The 22,281-nt window shown below is 35.9% G+C and overlaps 1 protein-coding gene across 2 annotated transcripts in view; it reads right to left on the minus strand.

Moving 5' to 3' along the window:
* LRP1B (LDL receptor related protein 1B) overlaps positions 1–22,281 on the minus strand; it is a 741,350-nt gene that overhangs the window by 556,088 nt on the left and 162,981 nt on the right. Inside the window, exon 2 of one of the 2 annotated variants that reach the window (XM_068949290.1) lies at positions 4,113–4,238. The exons of the other annotated variant lie outside the window; for it this stretch is intronic. Coding sequence (XP_068805391.1) covers positions 4,113–4,238 — 126 coding nt within the window. The remainder of the gene's footprint in view (positions 1–4,112; positions 4,239–22,281) is intronic. 2 annotated transcript variants of the gene reach the window in all.

A 22,281-nucleotide genomic window follows, 5' to 3' on the forward strand; every position in this document is an offset into this window, starting at 1 on the left:
GCAAATCTCCAACAGTGTAATATCTTCCTCTATTTCATGGCTAAGAGACAATACAGGAGCCCTTGCTGGAATTGCTGCTGCACTAAGCATTACAAAAAATGAATACAATAGATGTGTATAGTTCCAAAAGAAGCTGCAGAAAGTAATTTATTTTCCTGCTCCTCCGTTTGACCTTTCCTTAGCATGATGCACTTTGACAGAGAGGAATTTGTGAACTGAGATTAGAAAAGAACATGGAAGCCAGATAAATCCTGAAGCTGTTAACATAAGAAATTCCTTAATACAAATAAATGGAATTATTTCCAAATATACCTTTCGGATCTTCACCCTCTTAGTAGTAGGTTCAGCAAAAAGCCATGTAACAGGATATCAGGTCAAATTTCTTGGGCAACTGCATTGCTTATTCACAGATGACGAAATTTTTTAGTCAAAGGATCAACTACAGAATGGTATACACATTGGTACCCTAAAATGACAATGTTTTAAGCTTGTGCTTTGAGATGCAATTAATGAACTCCCCTACTTAAGCCCCTTTAAAAACTGCTGAGACAGGCAAATGCTTACAGCTTAAGTTCAAGATAGGGGGCAAGAATGATAAAATTGGAAACATCATCTGTGTAATATTGATTTTTACTACCTATTGAATGCCTAAAGCAGGCAACAGAAAACTGGCATTTAGATATTGTACAAGCTTGTCACTATTTTACCCTTTAAGCTCCATTTCCTTCAATGGCATTTTTGATCCTTCTGCAATTATCCCACCAAAATAGGAAATAAAGAATTTTTTTTTTTTTAATGAAGAGGTCCTCTAAACATTTGTATCAATCTCCAGACCAAAATCTACCTGTAAGCATCAAGCATGTCTGGTCAGATTTTGGAGACCCTCAAAGAGTTCTATTGTTTTCAAGTGAGCTTGTTGATTTAGCCTACCAAAGAAGCTAGCATCATCCGATTAGGTTAAGTAAGCTTATTTTTGAATCCTGAATATGTGCAAAAGCCTCATGAAAAACCTGGAGTATTTCTACCCAAGATAGGATAGAAATTACTTGGTCAAGAGTTTTTTTAATAAAACTTTTAAAAATCGATTTTCTCGTGAACAATTCACTAACAGAAAAGCAACAGAATTTGTTCACTAAAACATTCATTATGAATCACCGAACCACGTTCTTTGGGACTATAAAAAGCAGTAACTTCACTGAGAGGAGAATGAATTACAGCTGCTGAGAAACAGAACAGAGCACAAGTGTAGGTGCCACAGGAATTCACTCCTGCTTTTTCAAAGCTATTTGTGAGACCACTTACTGGAAGATGGGAAGTAGAAGAGTGACAAACTGGTGATGGAATCTCCATTTTTAGACTCAAAAGAGCACAGGCAGTGACAGGACAGCTCCATCAAACTGCTTGGCTAAAGCAAACAGAAGCTGTAGCTGCATAAAGCCCTGATCCAACCTTTGCTGACACAGAGACTGAATTTAACAGTAACAAAGAATGCCATCTTTTTCTCCTTTCTGTCCATCCTAGATCTCTTTCCTAAATTAGTAAAGGGACTAGATTGTATGATTTCATTGGGATTCTTCAGGAAATAATCTGATACAATCATACTGTATATGCTTGCTTAGCCCAGTAGCTTTTGGGCTATACTGAAAATCTGGTCAAAATGCTGCCAGGAGAGAGTTCAAAAATACTTAGTTCCTAAAAATTTTCTGCAATAGATGGCTGAGTGAGAGAGCATGCCAAAAACTTTCTGCAATAGATGGCTGAGTGACAGAATGTGCCAAAAACCTTCTGCAATAGATGGCTGAGTGACAGAGTGTGCCAAGACTTGTCATATTCTCACTGTGGAAAAAGCTTCAGCATAGGAACTTACCTCTTTTCAGGTACCTTGAAATCCACATGTGAGAGAAGTTAAGACCTTCCACTTGCAGGAAAAGCTTTGATCAATGCTTGCACATTATTAGAACCCAGAAAACCCTTTTACTAGGCACAAACCCACAGAAAAATCAATCAAACTTCATTTGTTTATGGCTGTAGGAACAACTAGTAATATCTGTCATGCTACACCAAATAATTCATTGTATGCAAGTCAGCAAAGAGCTGACAAATAGTAGCTGCATTCATCTATAAACAAGCAGAAAGACGACCCAACGCACTAAAACTGAAGGTTCTGTGTCTCTGGCATTAATACCACAGAGTCTTCAAATATTTCATAAAAATATTTTAAGGTAATTAAACGTTCCTCACAGATGCCATCATGCAAAATGTGAGCAGAAAAAACATGGAACACTATAGTCATCTCTAACACGTAAAAACAGCTTACTTGATGAAGCATACACATATTTCAAGAACTACCACATTTTATAGTAAATTATGCTAACATAGAACCATTAATACCAAAACAAAATTGCGAACAAATACATAAAAAGTTCCACTCAGCATCCCAGTGCTGTCACTTAGTTCTTAAGTAGAGGCCTCAGCTGAGCTTAAATGAAAGAGTGAGACACCAGTCATGTCACAATTATAATTTCACCCTGCACAGTCAAGTGCTGCCCAGGTATCAGCAGTTTGCCAGCAAAGAGCTACACAGCCTTTATGTGCATGAGGAATTTGCTGCTCCACAGCCAGAAAAGCAATGAAACTAACACCCACCTTTGACTTAGGACACTGTTCAGTAATGGATACTAAGGAAATCATTAGCATTTGCAAAGGAGGAAAGAAATAATGTTGGGAAGAACAGGGGCTTCCTGCCCACCCCTCCTTTGCTTCTTCAAGCCAACTTCTTCTTTCTAACTTCAAAGCTTATGTTTGTAAGATGCTATTGTTTTAAATGGCATTACCGAACACAGATCACATGGTCCAGCGCAATCAGATAAGCAAAGTTCTTGGAACTATATCCTAGAACTATGTGCTATGTGTAGAACTACATGCTAAATATCAGGAGGCAAACTAAAAACTCTGCATGCGACTTTGTGCTCTTATTCACAATATTAATTAATTAGCAGAAAAATAACCCTTTCAACTGCAGATACTGACATCACACTTCAAAATAATTATTATATTGAGAGAAAACAGTAATCACCTATCAGTGCAGTAATAAAAATTCTAAATGTACCTGATGCTTCCAAATAGAGTGTTATATCTCTTGAGAATCCTAAAGTGCTTAACAAATAATTAATCAGAGAATCCTCATCATAGTCCCAGAGGCAATCTTCCTAGCTATTTCAGGGAGCAAACTGTGGAGCAGGAAGGTTGCAATCATTTGTACAATGTTTGCCCAACCAGAAATGGTTTCCAGACATCTCAACTTTCTTTCCCTCACTTTACAGATTAGACTCCTAAATACTGTCTATGATTCTATGATATTTTCTGTTCTTTTAGCAGAAAAAAAAAACGTATTTCTAGCCTTCTTGATTATCAGTATTGCTTTGAAAATACATGACTCTTCTCTCACATTAACTGATTATCCTGGAGATACAACCAGCAAATTCCCTCATTTTCCTCAGAACGCAAGAAACAAGGGAACATTAAGATTTAATATCATCTCATCAGTAGTCTACAAGGCTGGTAAGAAAAAAAGTCTGTAAGGTTACTATTCTCGTCTTCAGAAGCTCTTAGTCACATAAAAAACAAGACCTTCTATGATAATTAAACATATTTTATTAAAGCTTTCCCTCATTTTCCTTTCTTTGCTTCTTCGTTCTTGTAGTTTTTCATTTTCTTTCATTTCTTCCTTTGATGTTTGCATGCTCTTTCTTTTATCGAAAATATTTTTGCACTATTCAATTTCAATCCACCTCCCCCCTTTTTAGAGGAATATTTTCTTCCTGTGCCTGACTTTGCTTCTGCCCTCTGTAGCTAATCTATTAGCTCAGTATGAGCATAAAGAACACATGCCCTGGTGATAGTGTTCATTACAAAGTGGCACACAAACAAAACACCTTCCATTTCTTTTGTCTCTCACCTAAATAGCGAATGCAACCTGTTCCTCTAGATATGAAGACTTATTCTAGTATTTTTTAAGAGTAAAATCCATCCTTACAATTGTATACTGAGTGCAACTATAAATGCTACAGTTAGAAGGGAAATAAAATAAAATTGGCACTTTCTTTACTTACACGTGTCTAAAGACTCATCTGAATCATCAGGACAGTCAGGTTCTCCATCACATAGCCAGTGTTGAGATACACAAGTCACGTGATCACGACAAAGAAACTCTCCTACGTCACATAACTGATGTTCTTCTGAAAATAAAAATGTTTTAAAATGCAATGATTAAAAAAATGAAGAAAAATAAAGTGTAATGAAAAGTAAAAGCGAAAATAAAGTGATTTTGAAATCAGAAATCAAAGCAAAGAATAGAAACAATATGAACAATATGATATTTAATGAGACAGCTAAAGATGGTGCCATTACTGAGATTGGACAGCCCTAACACACCACTACAGTATTTTAGTGGGAGTAACCATTCCAACTAGACATGAAGAAGTTTAGCAGAAACTACCTCTATGAAATAGAATTTTAAGAAATTCTATTCTTCTCTTAAACTATTTCACCATGAACTAAGTTTGTTAACTACACAGAGTTCAACAAGCTTTAACTTCATAGTATCTGCACTGAGGTATCATTCTCCTCTCCCGTCCCCAGAAAATATTGCCATATTGTTATTTCAAGCTACTAGACTTTTTCCAGAACATACTTTTTGTAAGCAGCCAAAGGTCTTTCTAAAATACATATTTATTTTGACTATTGCTTTAAATATATATTTTAACAACTGAATCTTGTCTCAAGGGTACATATATCAACATTTGAGATTTCATGTGACAAAGTTTCAAACACAGGATTTAGTTATTTGAAATCAGAACAGAGACACCTCAGAAAGAAGGGCCTTATGAGGGCAATTTTGGAAATATGGCACACCCAATCTATCTGCTCACAAAGCTTCTGTGCAATACATTGTATTCATTTTATCAATATATAAATTGCAGCAGTGCCTTCCACATCGTTACATTGCAAGCCACTGGGAAAAGCTTTTTGGATTGCTCTCTCCCTTATGCTAATACAAATGAGGAATAACTTCACTGGAGTCAATAGTTGTTACAGAGATACAAAATTGGGTATAAATACAGAGAGAATTAAGCCCAATTCCATTTCCAGATCAGTTCATCAGTTTACTTCATACTGAAAGCTAATGGGTATTGTTACATTTTCTAATCATTATGAGCATGCCGTAATTCATTGTCTTTGTACACAGCTAGCTTAAGTATCTGATGAACTGATTTGCTCTTAAACAAGATCTATTTTGCTACAGCTTGTGATTAACTGTTTGTAATTATCAGGAACCCTCACAGTATTCACATCTTAGTCAGATATGTTAACTAGCAATTAGCATTATAATAAAAAACAGCACTGCTCAGAACAACTTAATTGGCCTCCTAAACAAAATACGCATTTCCAAAAATATATATATACAGAAGTACGTTGGTTGTCTAATCATTGTCTAATCATTGCAAGATGTGTTTCTAAACGTGCTTGTAAAGCTGACTCCAAGCTTTAAAGAAAAATTCTCTGGGCACAGTTTTGGGAGAGCTGTGTATTACAATTCCAGGAAATAACAATAGGAACACTTTGTTAAAATTAACATACTCAGTTACATCCTTCACACAGCCCTTTGTCCAAGGTCAGTCTCTAAAACTACCAATGGCTACAGTTTCACGTGACTGAAAGTTGCAAGTATTAGGTAGATCTACATAAATAGCTACATTGCTGCTTCTATTACTCTGTAGAAGTCTTAAGCATTTCTGTTATATTTTAATTCCTTGTATTTACTAAAACAGCAGAGTACAGAAACAACCGCGTTCATCCGTTTTGTAAAAAATGAATACTATGTAATAAAAGTACAGGTTTACATATGCTCATGGAAGAAATTTTGCAACCTTGAAAGTCAGAAAGAGGGAGAGAGTTAGGCGAGTTTTAGCATTTCAAGGCTATACACTAGTATACACAAAACATGTATACAGAATTCTACATTAAAAAATAGCAATTTTGTGAATACTGATCTTACAGAAACCTTACAACACAGTATGAAATATCTGTCATTCTCTATGTATTACACGCCTGTTTGCAATAGCTGGTTTTTAATACATATTTATCTACTGTGCCCACTTATTTATAGCACTGAAAAAATTATTATTTTTAATTGATGATAGTATCTTCTGTAATTGATGGTAGTATCTTCAGTATCAAAACATTTATGCATTTACACATGTGACTGGTTCTACATAAACCTACTCAATTTTCTATATGTAAAATACCTAGAAAAAGGACTGTTGTTTCTTTTCTGAAAGTCCTGACTAGCAATAATTAGGTGAAGGGAGAAATCACTGCTGTCATTTATGTCAAAATATAATACTCCAAATCTGCTTATATACTGCAAGAAGCAGAGCTCAGTGTTGAGAAAAAAAAATCGTATTTGAAGTTGATGAAGAATTTCAGTACAGTTATTTAAGCTTGTAAACTCAGCTTACAGTGATGCCAAAGAAATCAGTATGAAGCTGCAGAGCTTCTCTATTTTTTTTGGTGCAACATCTACATTAAACACTGCCCATCCATAACAGTTGCGGATATCACGGAAGAAAATTTAACAGAAAGAAATGAAACTGGTTTAAAAGTTTAAAACAGACCCTTCTTCAACCTAGTCCTTAATACATCTCTCCTGGAAATGTAAAATTTAAGCAGAAAGACAGACAAGCAAGAAAGGACATACTACTATTAATTCAGAGACCTTTCTCATCTGCAACATTTCATTCTGTTTTATGCTTTTATCTTTAATAAAATACCTTTTCTCTGCTCAATGTCATCTGTCAGTTAAAATGCATCAGATCAATACTACTGCCAGCAATAACGAACAGGAATACAACAGAAACCTATGAATAACACCATAAATGCCTAAGTAAATGGCATTCAAATGGGGAAGTATATGGAAAGGGGGAAGTGCTCTATCACTGTGTTGAAGGGCAATGAGAGTCTGACACAGAAAATCTGGTAGGTTGCTGATGTGAAGTAAGAAGGAACATTGATACAGCGCTCAGTAAGCCCTGTTATGGGCCATTACCCCATGCCTATGGGAGGGCTAAGTTTTTCTAAAGCTGCAGATGGTCAGATAGATCGTACTTCTCTTATTATTTTGGGTAAAGATACACACTACAAAATGAGTGTGACTTGGTACATATAAATATAAAGAGACTAATCCATAAATGGCCCAAAGGTTTTGGCATGCTTTTTTGGGAAAAAAAAGACGACGAGAAAGACGACAAGAAAGACGACGAGAAAGGTGGTTCTTTTTAATTTTAGTAGGTTGAAATCATTTAGTTACTTCCACATAATTAAATTCTTGCTTTCTGTTTTATTCAGTAATACAGAAAGTAGAAAGATCTAAGCTTTTCACATTCTCTACCTTGAGAAAAACCTAATGGAGTGAAGAAACACATTTTTACTTGTAAAATACTTTTAAAAATAGATCTTGTTTAGGGTAAAGGAGCTTAATACAAGCTCAAATTTTTATTCCCTCTGGAACAGTGTTTTTTCAAACTGTTTTATTTTGCATATCTCTTACAATTATCTCTTATTTTCAGCTGCTACCTTTGCAAAATGAATTGGCCCAGTTACTTGTAAATACACAACAAATAGTATTTTTAAAAACATATCTTAAAAATGGTCAACTAAGTTTTATTTCATAACTGAAGAAAAAGGTTATTTTTAGTGACACCTCTTTCAGAGCACTGTTTTCTTTTGTATTCTGTGTGCTGCACAGGCAGGCTCCCAGAGGATGAGCAAATTCACATATCTTTAACATATTGATTCTTTGAGATACAGACCAGATGGTTAGAAATCTCTCTATGGGTCAATGAAAGCTTTGCCTCCCGAAGGATAGTGCTCCTACCCTATGTTGCAAACACCTGGCAATGCCTCTTAGAAGGAAAGTTTCACAAAAAAGCCAGTGCCTTTGTTTTAAAGTAAATATGTTGCTAGAGCCAAAAATTTATTTTGTCAAAAGACAGGCCTATGTTTTTAAGAGGACAAAGCTTGAAATCTCTTTTTTCTCTCTCTCTGTCTCTCTTTTTTTTTTTTTTTAAGTATGCCAAAAACTAATTACAATTATAATTTATGCAATTACACTAAATTTGGCAAACCAAAATTCCAGTTTAAATGTATCAGCATTTGTAGTTTTCAAAGATTATCATATTCAGAGGTACAGTACACTGCTATTACTAGACAAGCAGAAAAAAATTCAGAATATAAGATGGCAACCAGTGTTTGTCTACGATAGGAATGCTGCAACTTTAATGAGGTAGTCGCCGCTGTAAACATGCATTCAATTCCTAAATGATAACGGATAAGGGTCATTGTCTGTGATCATATTGACTGGCAGAGGTCAAAGGTATCTGAATTTTTCTTACTTGAATGAATGCAATTATGAAAAGCAGGTCAACAGGGTTCTTAAAAAGAATTATAAAGAAGATAACGTTTATATAATTGAGTGCTTCTTCAGTTCTATCATGAGAATGTAAATGATTTGCTGTGAATCTAATTAATATCTGCCTTAGTCAAAAAGCCAGATACATAGAGAAGCAGTTATATTTCCAGAACTGTTTTTTTCTGTAGGCATCAGCACTGTCTCTTTCAGAGCTCTCCTTCCATTATTTAGGCGATTGCACCACCCTGCTTAGATTTGAGTTGCTCAGTATGCTGTCTTCAGAGCACTTTCAATCTCCATCTGCTAGGAGCATTTGAGACCCCTCCCCAAAAAACAATCATCTCCCATAAAGCAACACTCTTCAAAGTAAACAAAACTTAAATAATCTAATACATTCTTGATTTGTTATGGCATGGAGTATGCTCATTAGGCTTCACTAAACATTCACTAAAAAAATGCACATTTTGCATTCAAACATAAGCTCTTGATCTATATGATACAATGTTATATGAATGAATGTTTAGGGATAAAAGATCATCAAAACAATTTAAATTTTTTTATATATGCTATTTAACAAGAAGTGTGAATGTTTCATGCAATTTAATAATTTTTTTTACTCAACAAAATTAAAGGTTATTTTTACTACGGCTCCAATGAAAGAAACAAAATTCTGTTCTCGCTCCATTTTCAAGAAAGAGGACAAAACATATACATAGAACACTCTTGATCATTCATTAAAGAAAAGCTAACAAAGCAAACAAGAAAGCTTTGTTGTGGTTTGTATTGTAAAATCTTTGTGGGTTTTGGGGGGGAAATGCCTCTTACTCCTGAAGTAGAATGAGAGAAGGGAAGCACACATGTAAACATGCTAGGATTTTGTACTGGGGAATGGCTAAACCAAAAACAGAGCCATGCCACCCAATGTTTCCAATTAGGTAAATGCTGAAAGTTTAAAATGACAACTTAGTTCCATGAGAAAAAACAGATAAATACATACAAACGCTTAGCCGGTCTGTCTCTGACTGCTTACACAGGCAAAACTCTCAGGGAAGAGGGGGGATTCCCTGCCAAAATAGCAATTTCTTCAGATCGACTAACAACAGTGGTAACAAAACCAGAATTTAGCAGTGATTGTCATTCTGAGCTATTCATGAGTATATCACTGGTCTGCTTGACATGGACCTTCTATTGACAATAAACTGGCTCTGCCACGTTTCATGGACATTATACAACTGCTAACTTGCACTTTTAAGTTCTTAATTAGTTTTGCTTTGATTTTAATTATCTTCATTACAAGAGCTTGAGAAGGTAGAACTCTCCCCCCCCCCCCCCCCCAAAAGCATGTTTTCCATTTGGAATTTTCTTTGATCTCTCACTCTGAAACATGGAAGAATTTGCAGATTAATTTCTGCAAAATTGACTCAAAAGTTGGAAAGTATATTCCAGTAGTAATTTACGATAAAAATCTGTCATATGCTAAAACTTAAAATTACTCTAACTGAAAGGGAAATGTGAAGAAAGAGCATGCACAGCAGTTCCTATCTGTGACTTTTCAGTTCCTATTTGTAATCTTTTTCTGACCTTTTATACCCTTTGAGTTAAACCTACACTTTTAGAGCCCAGCATTCCAGTACAATATTTAGGTTTTAGCAGCACTGAACTATAGAAAAAACCCTTAGAATGTGTCTTGTAAAACAGTACTTTCAGAGTATATTAAAGCGTTGCAGTCACTTGTTTCTGTTGTACCCAGTTCACTATAATGCCACCTAGTCAGTCCTCAGAGTCAGCAAGTAAAACTTTTGTTCACAGGAGCCAAAAACTTCTCCCAAGATCTACCATGTGCTCATTTGTAGCTCTGTAGTGGAAAGGGGCGACTGCCTAGCACTATTCTCTTTCCTGCCTCTGAGGATCTATATGAAGACCATCCTCTGCTCAGGCCCAAGGTCTATACCCACCAATGCAAAAAGATCAGGGGGCAATCTGAGCACTTCTCCCCCAGCCACCACGGCGAGGAAGCGTGGGCTTGCTCCCCAGCACAGTGTTGACTCCCCCAGGCAATGCCCAGGTAGGGAGGAAGAGGAGCATGGACCCCGAACCTCGCCTGGAAGGAGACTGGGGCATGCTCACCTCAACTCGTTTAGGTGTTCCCTAACAAGTTCCTTCCCATGTTTAGCTCTGCACATGTAGCTATGTCCTCATTTGCTAGGGACCCTGCCCATCCTTTTTTCTAGTATGGATTTAGCCAGAAAAACAGCTGAAGAATAATCTAGTACATGCAAAAAACGATGTCCACCACAGACTGAATGATTAGTTCTGGGTTAATACCCCAAATCAGGTGGCAAGTCAAACACGGTTTACTCAAAAAACAAGTAAGCTCAACGCATACAGCAGTCCACATCCAAAGAATCCAAGCTACGGCTTCATGGTTTCCCTTCCCTTTAAACAAACAAATTTTATGCATATGTGTATATTTTACATATACGTATATAAAAAAATTCTTAAGAATAAATATGTAAGTTTTATGTACATTTATTCAGTGCCTGGCCTATTAGTTAGCAGTTACCATCTCCTGTGAATTCACTAACAAACTAATTGCTTTATCCATAAGCAAAGCACGTACACAGGTACCAGTCACTAACAGCACCATATGTTCAGTTGATGCTATATATCTTTAAATGCGGCATTCAAGTGTTTCTTAGTCTGCACATCCTCCCCACAACAAGATCGCGTACCTCTTGTTTAAACTTTGGTCAGTCTCCTCATTGACACCAAACATCCTACTTCTCAATCCATAACTTAGTCCATAAATATGCCCACTCAAATTCCTTGTTACTTACATTGCACAGCTACACTATTACTTCATATTTTTTTAGTTCTCTACAGTACTGCTATAACTTACAGATCAGGCTGAGCGAATAGTATGTTAGAGATCAATATTGATAGAAGACTAAAAATCCCTGCTGCTTCATACAAATCCCCTCTTTTGGGGGTTCAGAGGTGATAAGTCTGGGGGGGCAGCCTTGCTACTCTCTTTTTCACTCTTCCTTTGACAGTATAATATTTCTAACACAGGGGCTGACTCTGAATTCCCTCCTGTGGACTTGAACCAGCAATCACCAGAAAAGGTGATTATCCAGCCTTAACTTGGCACACTTCACGGATTGAGAAACCTAAGAAATATTCAGACAATGAGAAAGACCCAAATATTCCTGAGACAATTTTTAGCTAATCAGCAAAGGGTCATACAATAACACATATCTCAGCAAACTATGGAATGACATGATAGTGATGTTCTCTAATGATACAAAAATACTACAGAATAGCAAGATATCTTCTTTAATACGATAGAGATATACTAATAGAAGAAATATTACCTGTAATCTTGCTATTTGCCAATCTGTACTCCAAGTAGCCTTATACAAAAAAGAAGTCAAAGTCCCAACAAGCTCTGCACAAACTAGTATTCTGCAATTATTTTTTACCCTCTGCAACCTTACATGCAACCAAGTTCCTCAGCGTGAAGCTGTCCTTCGTCCCAGCCAGCCAGATTCAGAATGAGTATGAACGTTTGGATGGAGAATCAAAATGACCATCACTTCTCCCCTTATCTATGAGAGATGAAAAAACCCATATTGGAGTCAATTACATGCCCTTCCAGCTGTTGACAACTTCACAAAACCAGCAGCACCAGGGTGAATGTGAGCACAAATGCTCATTTGTGGAAAGGTTCTCAAAGTTTTCCAGTCAAGCAAGTCCTGCCTCTTTTCCCTCTCACTGAACAACATGTCTTTGGAAGTCTAAATAACTTGTCAAGGAAGTCATTTATATAAAGGGTAATAACTTTTGAGCCCTTCCACCTTGGTCTGTATCACAATATGTTCATAATATTATCATTTCATTTGCTTTGGTGTAAGCCCAGTACCAGCTCCTCTCTTCTGGAGAAAATGACAGTTACAAAAGACTAGTAAAATGCTTTTTCAGTGAAATTATAGGGAATGGTGAGGATCTGTGCAGGAACCTGTGTAGAACACCCTACAGACTATGTGGTTTCTAGTCTCAAGTATGAGCCTTGATAAGTAAAATAAACTTTTACATGCAAAAACAAATAAAAATAATTCAGAAGCATCTAAAAGACATAGCTTTCACAATAGTGAAGCTCAATGGAGAGCTCACTAAGGCCTCTAGTTTCTCCTGGGATGATATCTTGAAAAGGTCTGAAGTACATACTCCTGAAAAGTGGAAGAAATGAGTAGAAGGACTGATACTGCAAACAAGTCACCCTGAGTAGATTTCAAACACAGCTTGATGCCCCGTGCCACGTAGTGTGCCTCTAAGCAAGACCTGAAATAAATCTTTGTTGTCCACTATCTTCATTACCTCTTTTAACTTTGATATTTCCAAATTTTGTTTTTACCTTTAGTAGTAAAGCTTCCAAGTTTAATTGTGATGTTTCCAAGTCAGAAATGCCCCTTTTTCTTAGGGGTAGAAAGGAGAACCTAATTTCAGACAAATTATTTAACTAAATGCCATGCACAATATTTCCTCTTTTGAAAGCTGAAAACATTCATTAGATAGCTTAGTTACAGTATCTTTGACAAGTCTTCCTCTGAGCAGATGTTATTTCATTGTGAATTTTAACATACTAACATTTTTAGCAAATAATGGAAGATACTTAATTTAGATAAATTTCATATCTCAAAGGATAATAAAAAGATTTCATTGTTTTAATTCAGCAGTTTTACTACTATGTAAAACATTACAAAGCCATTTCCTTTGAATTTTTCAAACTTTTAAAACAGAACTACAGCTGCCCAATCAACAAAGGAAAAGCACATACTAAAACTGTTTTAATATTTAGAGATAGCAGGAACACTGTGAGATTATAAAATTCTGCTCTGTTTATCATCAGTTTGAATATAAATATAGTTTTAAGTCTTCTGTTAAAATATCGACAGCTGCATAAAGGAAAGATACAACAAGTTAAGATGTAGATAATTTTCAGATCTCCATATAAACCAAAACTGAAAAAGTTACACTAAAAACAAAACAAAAAACCTACCAACCCAGGCAACAAGAAAATACCCCAAAACAAAACACCTCTAAGTGGTGAAATAGTCTTAAAGGGGGAGAGGAGGGAACCAAAGCAGGATGCAGGTGCTAAATAGTATTTGGACTGAATTGAATTGTTTTCTTTGCTTTCTGTTTCCTTTGCAGGAGAATTTTGAGGTTGTGTAATCACAGTTGGCTGGCTGGCTTGCTTGCTTTGTGTTAGGATCCAAGTACACATTTTGATCCTTTGGCCAAAAATTACAATGTTTTCAATACTGGACTGAAGAGCTTAATCCTGAAACTGTACAGTCTTCCAGTAACTACACGCCGGAAGTTAAGAAAAATCCCAAGACTTCATATACTCCTTTATTCCTTTCAGAATATGATGGCCTTTCTCTCTTACCTCCCACCTGCATGCTTCCAAAACAACTAGGAGTCATTAGATTCTCAGTTCATTCAGAGAACCTTAAAAGATGTAGCACTAGCAGGGACTTTACGAGATTATCCAGTCCAGCTCATTTGCTGCAAAGCGGCATCAAGTCTCCGAAAATGTATCTAGCACATATTAATCCATAAAGTTCTGAAAATCTTCTAGTGAAATTTCTGCATTTCCTTAGGTGATCGAACCCAGTACTCAGCTACTCTCGTGGAATGTTTGTTAAAATGTGTAACCTAGCTGTCATTAGTGCTATCAGACAGTATTTACTCAGTTCTGAAATACCACTTAACAGCTCACATTTAAGAAAACCCAATACAGCAACACTTTACTGTCCATCATCTCCCTAGCCACTATTTTGCCATTCCTTTGACAGTCATTTAATACTAATTTAATGACTGCATATTTATTACTGATTTGCTAACCACAATCATTCTCACAGAAGTGGCCAAGTTTGACAGATAACAAAGCTGGTCTTCCCATAGCAATTAGTGTAACGGGCAGGGAAGACGCATGCAAGGACTTAGGACTTGCACACAATTGAAGCACACAGGTATAGCGTGTAATAACGTGGTAGAGGGTGAGACAGGAGGAGTGGGATAGCGGGATCATCAGACTAGCCGGAGGAAGTACTGGCTTGTCCATGGCCACTCTCCAGAATGGACCCCCCCCCCCCCCCACCCTTCTGAAAGATTACAGTCCCTTCATCTTTGAGCCTGAAAAAAATGAGCTCTTCTTGAAGAAAAACCTATTAGTAGATAATTAATATTAAGATGTTTTTGCAGATAGAAAGGAAGCACTATCCTACCATACTTTCACAGTCAGGAGTGTGGCAAGCCTACTGCCAGTAAACATATCTCAGAATGGTCCCACTTAAAATGACATGAAATAATGATGAACAGGTTTTGATAGCAGATGGAAGCCTATTACATAATTCAATTTTAATGACAAGAGAAATCTTAAATATGAAGGTTTTGTTTTGTGCGACAGAAGATTTATATAAAATGAAACAACCAAATCTGCTACCGCAAGCAACCACATATGTCTAATACACGTTAATTTTATACTGGAATAATTAATCTACAGGGAAATGGAGTTAAAAACTAAGATATCCTCATACTAAATTCAGTGATTAAAAGGATGAAAGAACTAGGAGAAAACTAAGCTAAAATTCCCTTACAAATGCAATCCACATATACGGCTAAAAGGAATCTTCACAGGTTTAGCTAAAATATTCAGTTCAAATTCAATACTGCATACCTTTAACTCCAAAAAAGTTCAAACAAGTCATTTAAAAAGTGTTAGTAACACCAGACACCCACAATAACAAAAAATATATTTTTATATAGATATTTTTACATTTTGTTCCAATCCTGCTGTTGGTTCCATATTTGTGCTGGGCCCTACTGAAGTTATATCCGTTATTTCAAATAATGCTAATCAACAGTTCTAATTTAAATTGTAAGAATTATGTCAATGGGGCACCAAAGGAACTCCTAATACAGACCTAATTGCAATTTAAGAGTCAGATACACAAGCATTTAAAAGTGTGATCATCTTCAGCTCAGGTCTGACTTTCTGACAATATGATCTAAGAGTGATGATTTAAGGTATAATTTAGAAATGTATTAGTTGAATAGTAATTTTCCCACCACTAGCAAACAATGTATTGTGATTTTAGCTGCTGCTGACAGTAAGCCTTGAATGTGAATATCCAAGCAGGAAAAAAGGTATTATTTAGAGGCAGCACGATACAATGTTTAGAAAAAAATCACTACTGGAAGGTTTTAAGTGGAATTTACAGGAGAAGCTTTGTATTCTCTGCAAAGCATCACTGTTACGAAGAAGGATTACATTGAAATAATGGATGTACTTTATAGCTTCTGCTTTGTAAAAACATAGCTAACACGTATGCATATTGCATCACCTAGAGAGCACGGTGTCACTCAGCTGCTGACAAGCAAGTTTTGGAACGACCCCTGCTCGAATCTATTATCCCATGCAGGACAGCAGAATAGCATTGCAGGAGTTATGGGAGCCTTGAGTACAGACATATGGGATGAATGAGCACATATGCTCATTTACTCCTTGGAAAAAAGAAGAAAAAAGACAAAGCTTTGACACTGTCCAACAACCGACCAGAGAGAAGAGTAGAATTGCTAAAATGATGGGGAGATCATAATGGGCCTCACGTATAGACTAAAAAATCCTGTTCTGTTTCTAAAGCGAGCTAGGAACCGGCTCTCTCTGATGAGAGTTTTCTTCCAGGAAGAAGCTCTTACCCTAGGTAGCGTTCTAGGATCATAACCAGCTCAACATGCAATGATAACCAAGTTCTATCATTCAGAATTATTTAATATCATAAAAAGTGAACAGGAGATGTATTTATTAAATGTTTTTTGTAACAATAACATCTTTAAATTAAACAATTAGTAAAGAACAGACAGATCAGAGCACAATCATATGCGTAAATTAAGTATTGAATTATTTAAAGGGAAACCAAAACCAAAGAATTCTAAGTTTAATTATTGCTTTGGCACAGCTGTGGGAAATTCTATTAGTCTTCATAAATGGTAACTTGTATTTTAAAAAAATACTATAAGAATTACATAAGAGACATGATAACAGATAAACGGTGAAATAATGTTGTATTAAACATTCTCTTTATCAACATAACATTAGTGATACAATGTTACCAAACAAACTTCAGGAGATGGTATAAAAAAGCTTATTGCCTACATATAGGGACACTTGATAAATAAAAAAACCTCAGACCTTTATCTAGGTAACATTTAATTCAAAGGCATTGTTCTTATTGAAAGGCTTAAATCAGTTATTACTTTTTAGACCAGTAATTCCCTTACAGACCCTGGAGCTGTTTATTTGGGTCACACAGGATGGTCAAGAGGATGGAAACAGTCAATTAGAAAACTGAAGACAGCATCAACACAGAATCAATATAAATGTATACATGATTCTGCACAAGTGCTAAAGGTTTTAGTTGTAAGACAAAAAACTAAGAACAGAAGAATTTAATTTTTCACATAATTACTTTCTTTAACCTGTCCTGGTATCAGAGGACTGAAGGGCTATAAATGTAATCCTAATTTTTTATAAATTCTAGGAAAACCACAGGCTCATAAGCCTGATTTGCTGAACATAGAGTTAGTGAAAACTGCAATATAGAGCAGAAGGAGTGGGTATCTGCATAATATGAATACCATGCCTTTTGCAGAGGAAGGATTCACCTTACAAAGAGCAATGCCCTTCCTTCCCCCCCCCCAAAGGCATTACTGGAAAGCAACTACTCTCACGCATACAAACAAACTCAGGCTACTCTCAGTTCCTGCTCTCTTCTCTCCAAAGAATCCTGAAATTACTTAAAATACGTCAGATTTTCCACACGTGGGGAATGATGATTAAAATTCTAGCGATGGGTGAGGTGACAGGAGGGGAAATCAAGGGCTTGATATTCAGGAAACATTGGCCAACTTTAAATACAAACTGAGAAAAGACATCCTTAGTAAGCTCAGAATAAAACCTGCAGATGTCATCTTTTCAGCAGGTCAAAAAGTTGATCGATGTTTAACCTTTGTTAGCAATAACCAGACCTCACTGTAGCAGTACGCGTGCTAAGGATTTTATTACCTGTTTTGCTAGTTATTGAGGTTGTGGCTAAGAAAATTATGCCTCGATCTTACCATACAAAGAGAAACAAAGAGTCTCTTTGCCTAACACATTTAAACTACTTTGATTCTAAACGCTCGTTACTGGTTACCTTTAAGTGATTTCATGCATATCAAACGTGAGCCACACAGTATATTGTAAAATATGTAAAATCTTGTAAACTGTCATTTTCTTGACAGTGTTGCCACACTCATTCCCAGCTACCTTCAGGTGATGTGAAAACATATGCTTGAACAATCTCTACTGGGACTTACTAAACAAACAGTACATTCTGTAGATTAAACCATAATTAGGTGTGATGTCAGTATTGTAAAAGCTCAGTAATTATGCCCCTACTTGTTCTACTAATTTCCTCAGCACTGAAAACATGAATTCTCACAGGCTAGCATGAAACCAGCAGTTCATAGTTCAGATGCCTCCCCTCATCTGACATGTACAAATACTATGTAAGACTAACAAACCCAGCAGGTTCCTCTGCATACTTGTTACTTACAGACTTCAGGAGACTTTGGATCATACCATAAACAAGAACCTCTCTTATCTCTGTGTCATAGGGACCACTTAATAGAGTAAAATAGCATTCATCATTGTATCATTTCCTCCCTTGATTAACAGAATTACAGTTACAGCAATGGCAGATGCTTACACAGAAAAATAGTATTAGGAAGCATGTATTTTTAGCGACTTTAATTATATCTTAGCAGCAGGAAAGAATGAAAAGCAGAATCATATCACCAGGCAATTCTCCACTGAAGACACGGTTTTGGAATTCTGTACTAGAATGATTTTACTACAGGGAACTTACAGGGGATTGGTGAGAAGACAGTTTCTTTGGTGTTGCACCAGTTACTAGTGGCAGCTATTCTCCTACAGTTTATCACTGACTGGACTAAATCACAAAAGCAGACTCAATTCTTATGATTCTCTAAACATATATGCATAAACATCCCCCTCTCCAGAAGGAACTGGTTTAGCCTGATGCATGATCACAGTGCTGACAGTACTTCTGAGTCTTATGTATGCATACATATACAAGTACATATATTTTTTTCCTCCTGTTACCTACAGCACCAAACTTCTAAGGTACCCCGGCTGAGGTTTCATTAATAGCAGCCTACTGTACTTCCGAACACAGGCAAAAGTAGTATTACCTCTCCACTGTTACTCCTGCCAAAAAGAAGCAGTACTGAATGCCAACCTACACTGCACGATATATTTTTTAATATGCATCCTAAGAAAACTGTTCTTCCAGTCATATAATAAGCAAAATAATGTGGAAAGACCCAGAGGGTTTGGGATTTGGAATATCTCAGTTGATGACCTTGTAACTTCTTTCAATACGCTACAATTTTTCTGAGTAACGGGCTGAAAGAGAGATAACGGACAAAACATGCGAATCCGTGCTACTACTGATTACATACAATCATTTTTTCATCATATATATTACTTATGCTGTATGCAAAGCATGATACATAATTTAGATCTAGTTTAAGATGCAAGCAAACAAAAAACTTTGTCCTACTCACAAATGACAGATTTTCCCGCTGGTAAGTCTGTAGCTCATCACAAACAGTGTAAATAAATGCATCATTTGATAGCTCAGCTTAGAAAATATTTACATTACAAAGGTAAATGTTTAGTTTGGAGGTTTAGTACCGTATTAGTTTAGGGAGAAATAAAGCCTCATATGTTGACTATGAAGGGTGATGCTTTGTACAGCTACTGGAGGAAAACACCTGATTGGTAACAGCTGCCCTATGAGTTCAGAACCTATCTGGAACTTACTCCACAAAAACCTCAGCCCAGACAGCAGCAGCAACCACTTTCTTTCTTTCTTTTTTTTTTTTTTTTAAATAAAGATAACACTGGTTCTAACTTACAATAGGCTTGATACTACTGCATCAAGCAACAGAGCACTACTTATTACTGTATGCTGTATTTTAGTGGTGGATATTACTGGTATAGACAAAATTATACCTAGATAGAGAGTCTGCATTGTAATTAACTGGTGAAAGAAACCCTCATTCACAACACCCCTTTTTAGAACAGCTTTTAAATTTAAGCTTTTAGGGTCCCTAGCAAAATAAGTGTTAGTGAAAAACACACACTGAAAGGAAATGAACACACACCCTTTTAAGTGTATCCATTAGTTTCTAAATCAGGGCCAAAAATAAACATTCCCTAAGTGTATATTACAGTTAAAACAAAAAACAAAAAAAACCCACCCAACAACAACAACAGTGAAGAAGGTTCTTCAGGAGGTGGTGTTTGGTGCAGCACAGCTTTGGTCTCTTCTTCCTTTACAGATGCAGCGGTGTGTACGGTCCAGAGCACTTCAACACTCGTTGCAATTTCAGGTTATCTTTAAGTGATGCATCCACAAAGATTCCTTAACATTTGGAACATTGTTTTAAACTAATAAAGCATTTTAAACCTCGACAATCACTGACCCAAACAGAGGTCTTGCAGGATGGGTCTGACCACTTTACCGTGTGATTTACATATTTTTGGCGCACCTGAAAAAACATCTTAAGACTTTAAGTTTTTTTTTTTTTTTAAATAACCTTCAGGACTATTTTAACTGCTGACTGCAAGTTCTTAGTAAATAAAGCTATGCTCACTCAAGTATACTTTTTGCCTAAAACCATGACCACACTTGGCCAGGAACGTATGCTCTACCATACTGAATATAATGACCTTCGTAGATTACTGGTGGGTCCAGTGTGAGTACTAGCTCCACTAAACCAATTCTTAAGAAGCTTTATTTTTTAAATCAAATTATTATTTCTTTTATGCTAAATAATCCATGCACAATATTTACTGTTGAAGTCAGTAAATTCAATTCAAATTATTTGAATGCTTGTGTAATGAACATTTTAAAAATATGTATTTCTTAAAGTAATTGTAATACCTCATATTATGAGTAGCTAACAGTCAAAAAATACTAACTTTAGTTTCACTTACTGCATTTGGAGAACAAATGCAAGCCTGAATTAGGGCTTAGGGAATAAAATATTTAGATTGTACAATCTAAATATATCTCCCAGGGAAAAACAATTAATTATCCTTGTTACTGCCACTACTGCTGAGAACAGCTGCAGTTTCTGGCTTGCCAAGTTCATATCATTGAGGGTTATTCCTATTAATATCAATTAAGATCTAAATTGTTTCAATCTCTTCAATAATGATACTCAAGTAGATTTCAAGTACCATTTCACGGAAAGCACACCTGTAACAGAACGGTGGCACTAATCCTTTTTTTTTTTTTAAACCTTAAAATATAGATAGGGGTCCTAAAATTTGTCTAGCTGGCATTACCTAAAGTGCACTAATTCCTAAGGTGGCATCAGAGATCTACGTATTTACTTCCATTAAGAAGCATGGTAAAATTCTAGCTCCTGAAGTGATTCGCACATACTATTACACCATCACTCATAGACTGCAATTAAGTCAGCCCATGAAGTTGAGGAAAACTGGTATTAAGCACTTTGTATGACTTTACTGCTAGGTGTATTTACAAATCATTATGGTTGGAAGGGGTGAGCTGTTTTCAATTTTTGTTCGTATGAATATTTTAAATTATTCAAATATGTTTCTCGTTAAGCTATTGTTGACCGATTAGTATAAAGAACAATCATAACCTTGTAACTAGTTTTTTTTTAATTATAAGCAAACAATTTCAGACACAAGATGAATGATATTCACTGAGTCAAGCCTAACTAAACTAAGGGCTTGAAATTTATTTAATGAATTTGTTTTCAATATTTTCCTCTACTTTATTTACATTCGTGACTGATAGGGATACAGCACAGGGATACAGTCTACGTTTTGAGGACTTTTTTTTTTTTTGTTAAGATTACTGCTTTTGATTCTTTCTTCAAAGGAATTAAAAGGAAAAAAAAAGAAAAAAAGAACAGTAAAAGTAGAATATATTTTGGAGGACTGCATTGTGAGAACCAAAGTAATTTATGATAGGTTACAGGGAAATTTTAGGTAAGATCCAGTAATATACAGAGGATGTTTTGAAAGCTGCTTTGTGCATATGAAAATTTTTTTTTTTATTCTGTTATTTCCTCGCTAGCAATGATCACTATTCTGCATTAAGAAAAATGAAAGTTCGAGGAACAAGAAGTGTTTAAATCCTGGAAGGTACACACACAGAAAGGCTCTAAAAGATTTTAAAGACAATTTGACAAGAAAAATAAATCGTATGTTTTGAAGAAATGTGTATGTTATAACCGAGGAGAAAGACAGTATTCCATGTAGACATCAATACTGAAAAAAACCTAAGGTCATGAATGCAGTTGAATATACAGAGGAATGCTTTTTTTACTACTCACATCATCTGTAAAAGGTATTTCAATGATCCTTTGAGAGATGCATTAAAATGGCAGGATATCTGAAAGTATTTTGGAAATAAACCTTTTGAAGAAACGGGAGGAGGATGACATAGTAATACTTTAACAGCTGACCAAATCATTTAGAACGTTGATGCCCAAGATTCACCTGAGAATAAAAATACGATAAACTGTCCTAATCATATAATATTTTGTTTATTGTTTTCTAAATTTGAGGCCTTTTATATCACTACTATTATAATTTGAGAGAAAAGATGGAGATCATGCCCTCCCTCCTTCCT

Source organism: Struthio camelus, chromosome 6 (genome assembly GCF_040807025.1).
Source record: "Struthio camelus isolate bStrCam1 chromosome 6, bStrCam1.hap1, whole genome shotgun sequence".
In the NCBI taxonomy this organism is placed as follows: Eukaryota; Metazoa; Chordata; class Aves; order Struthioniformes; family Struthionidae; genus Struthio; species Struthio camelus.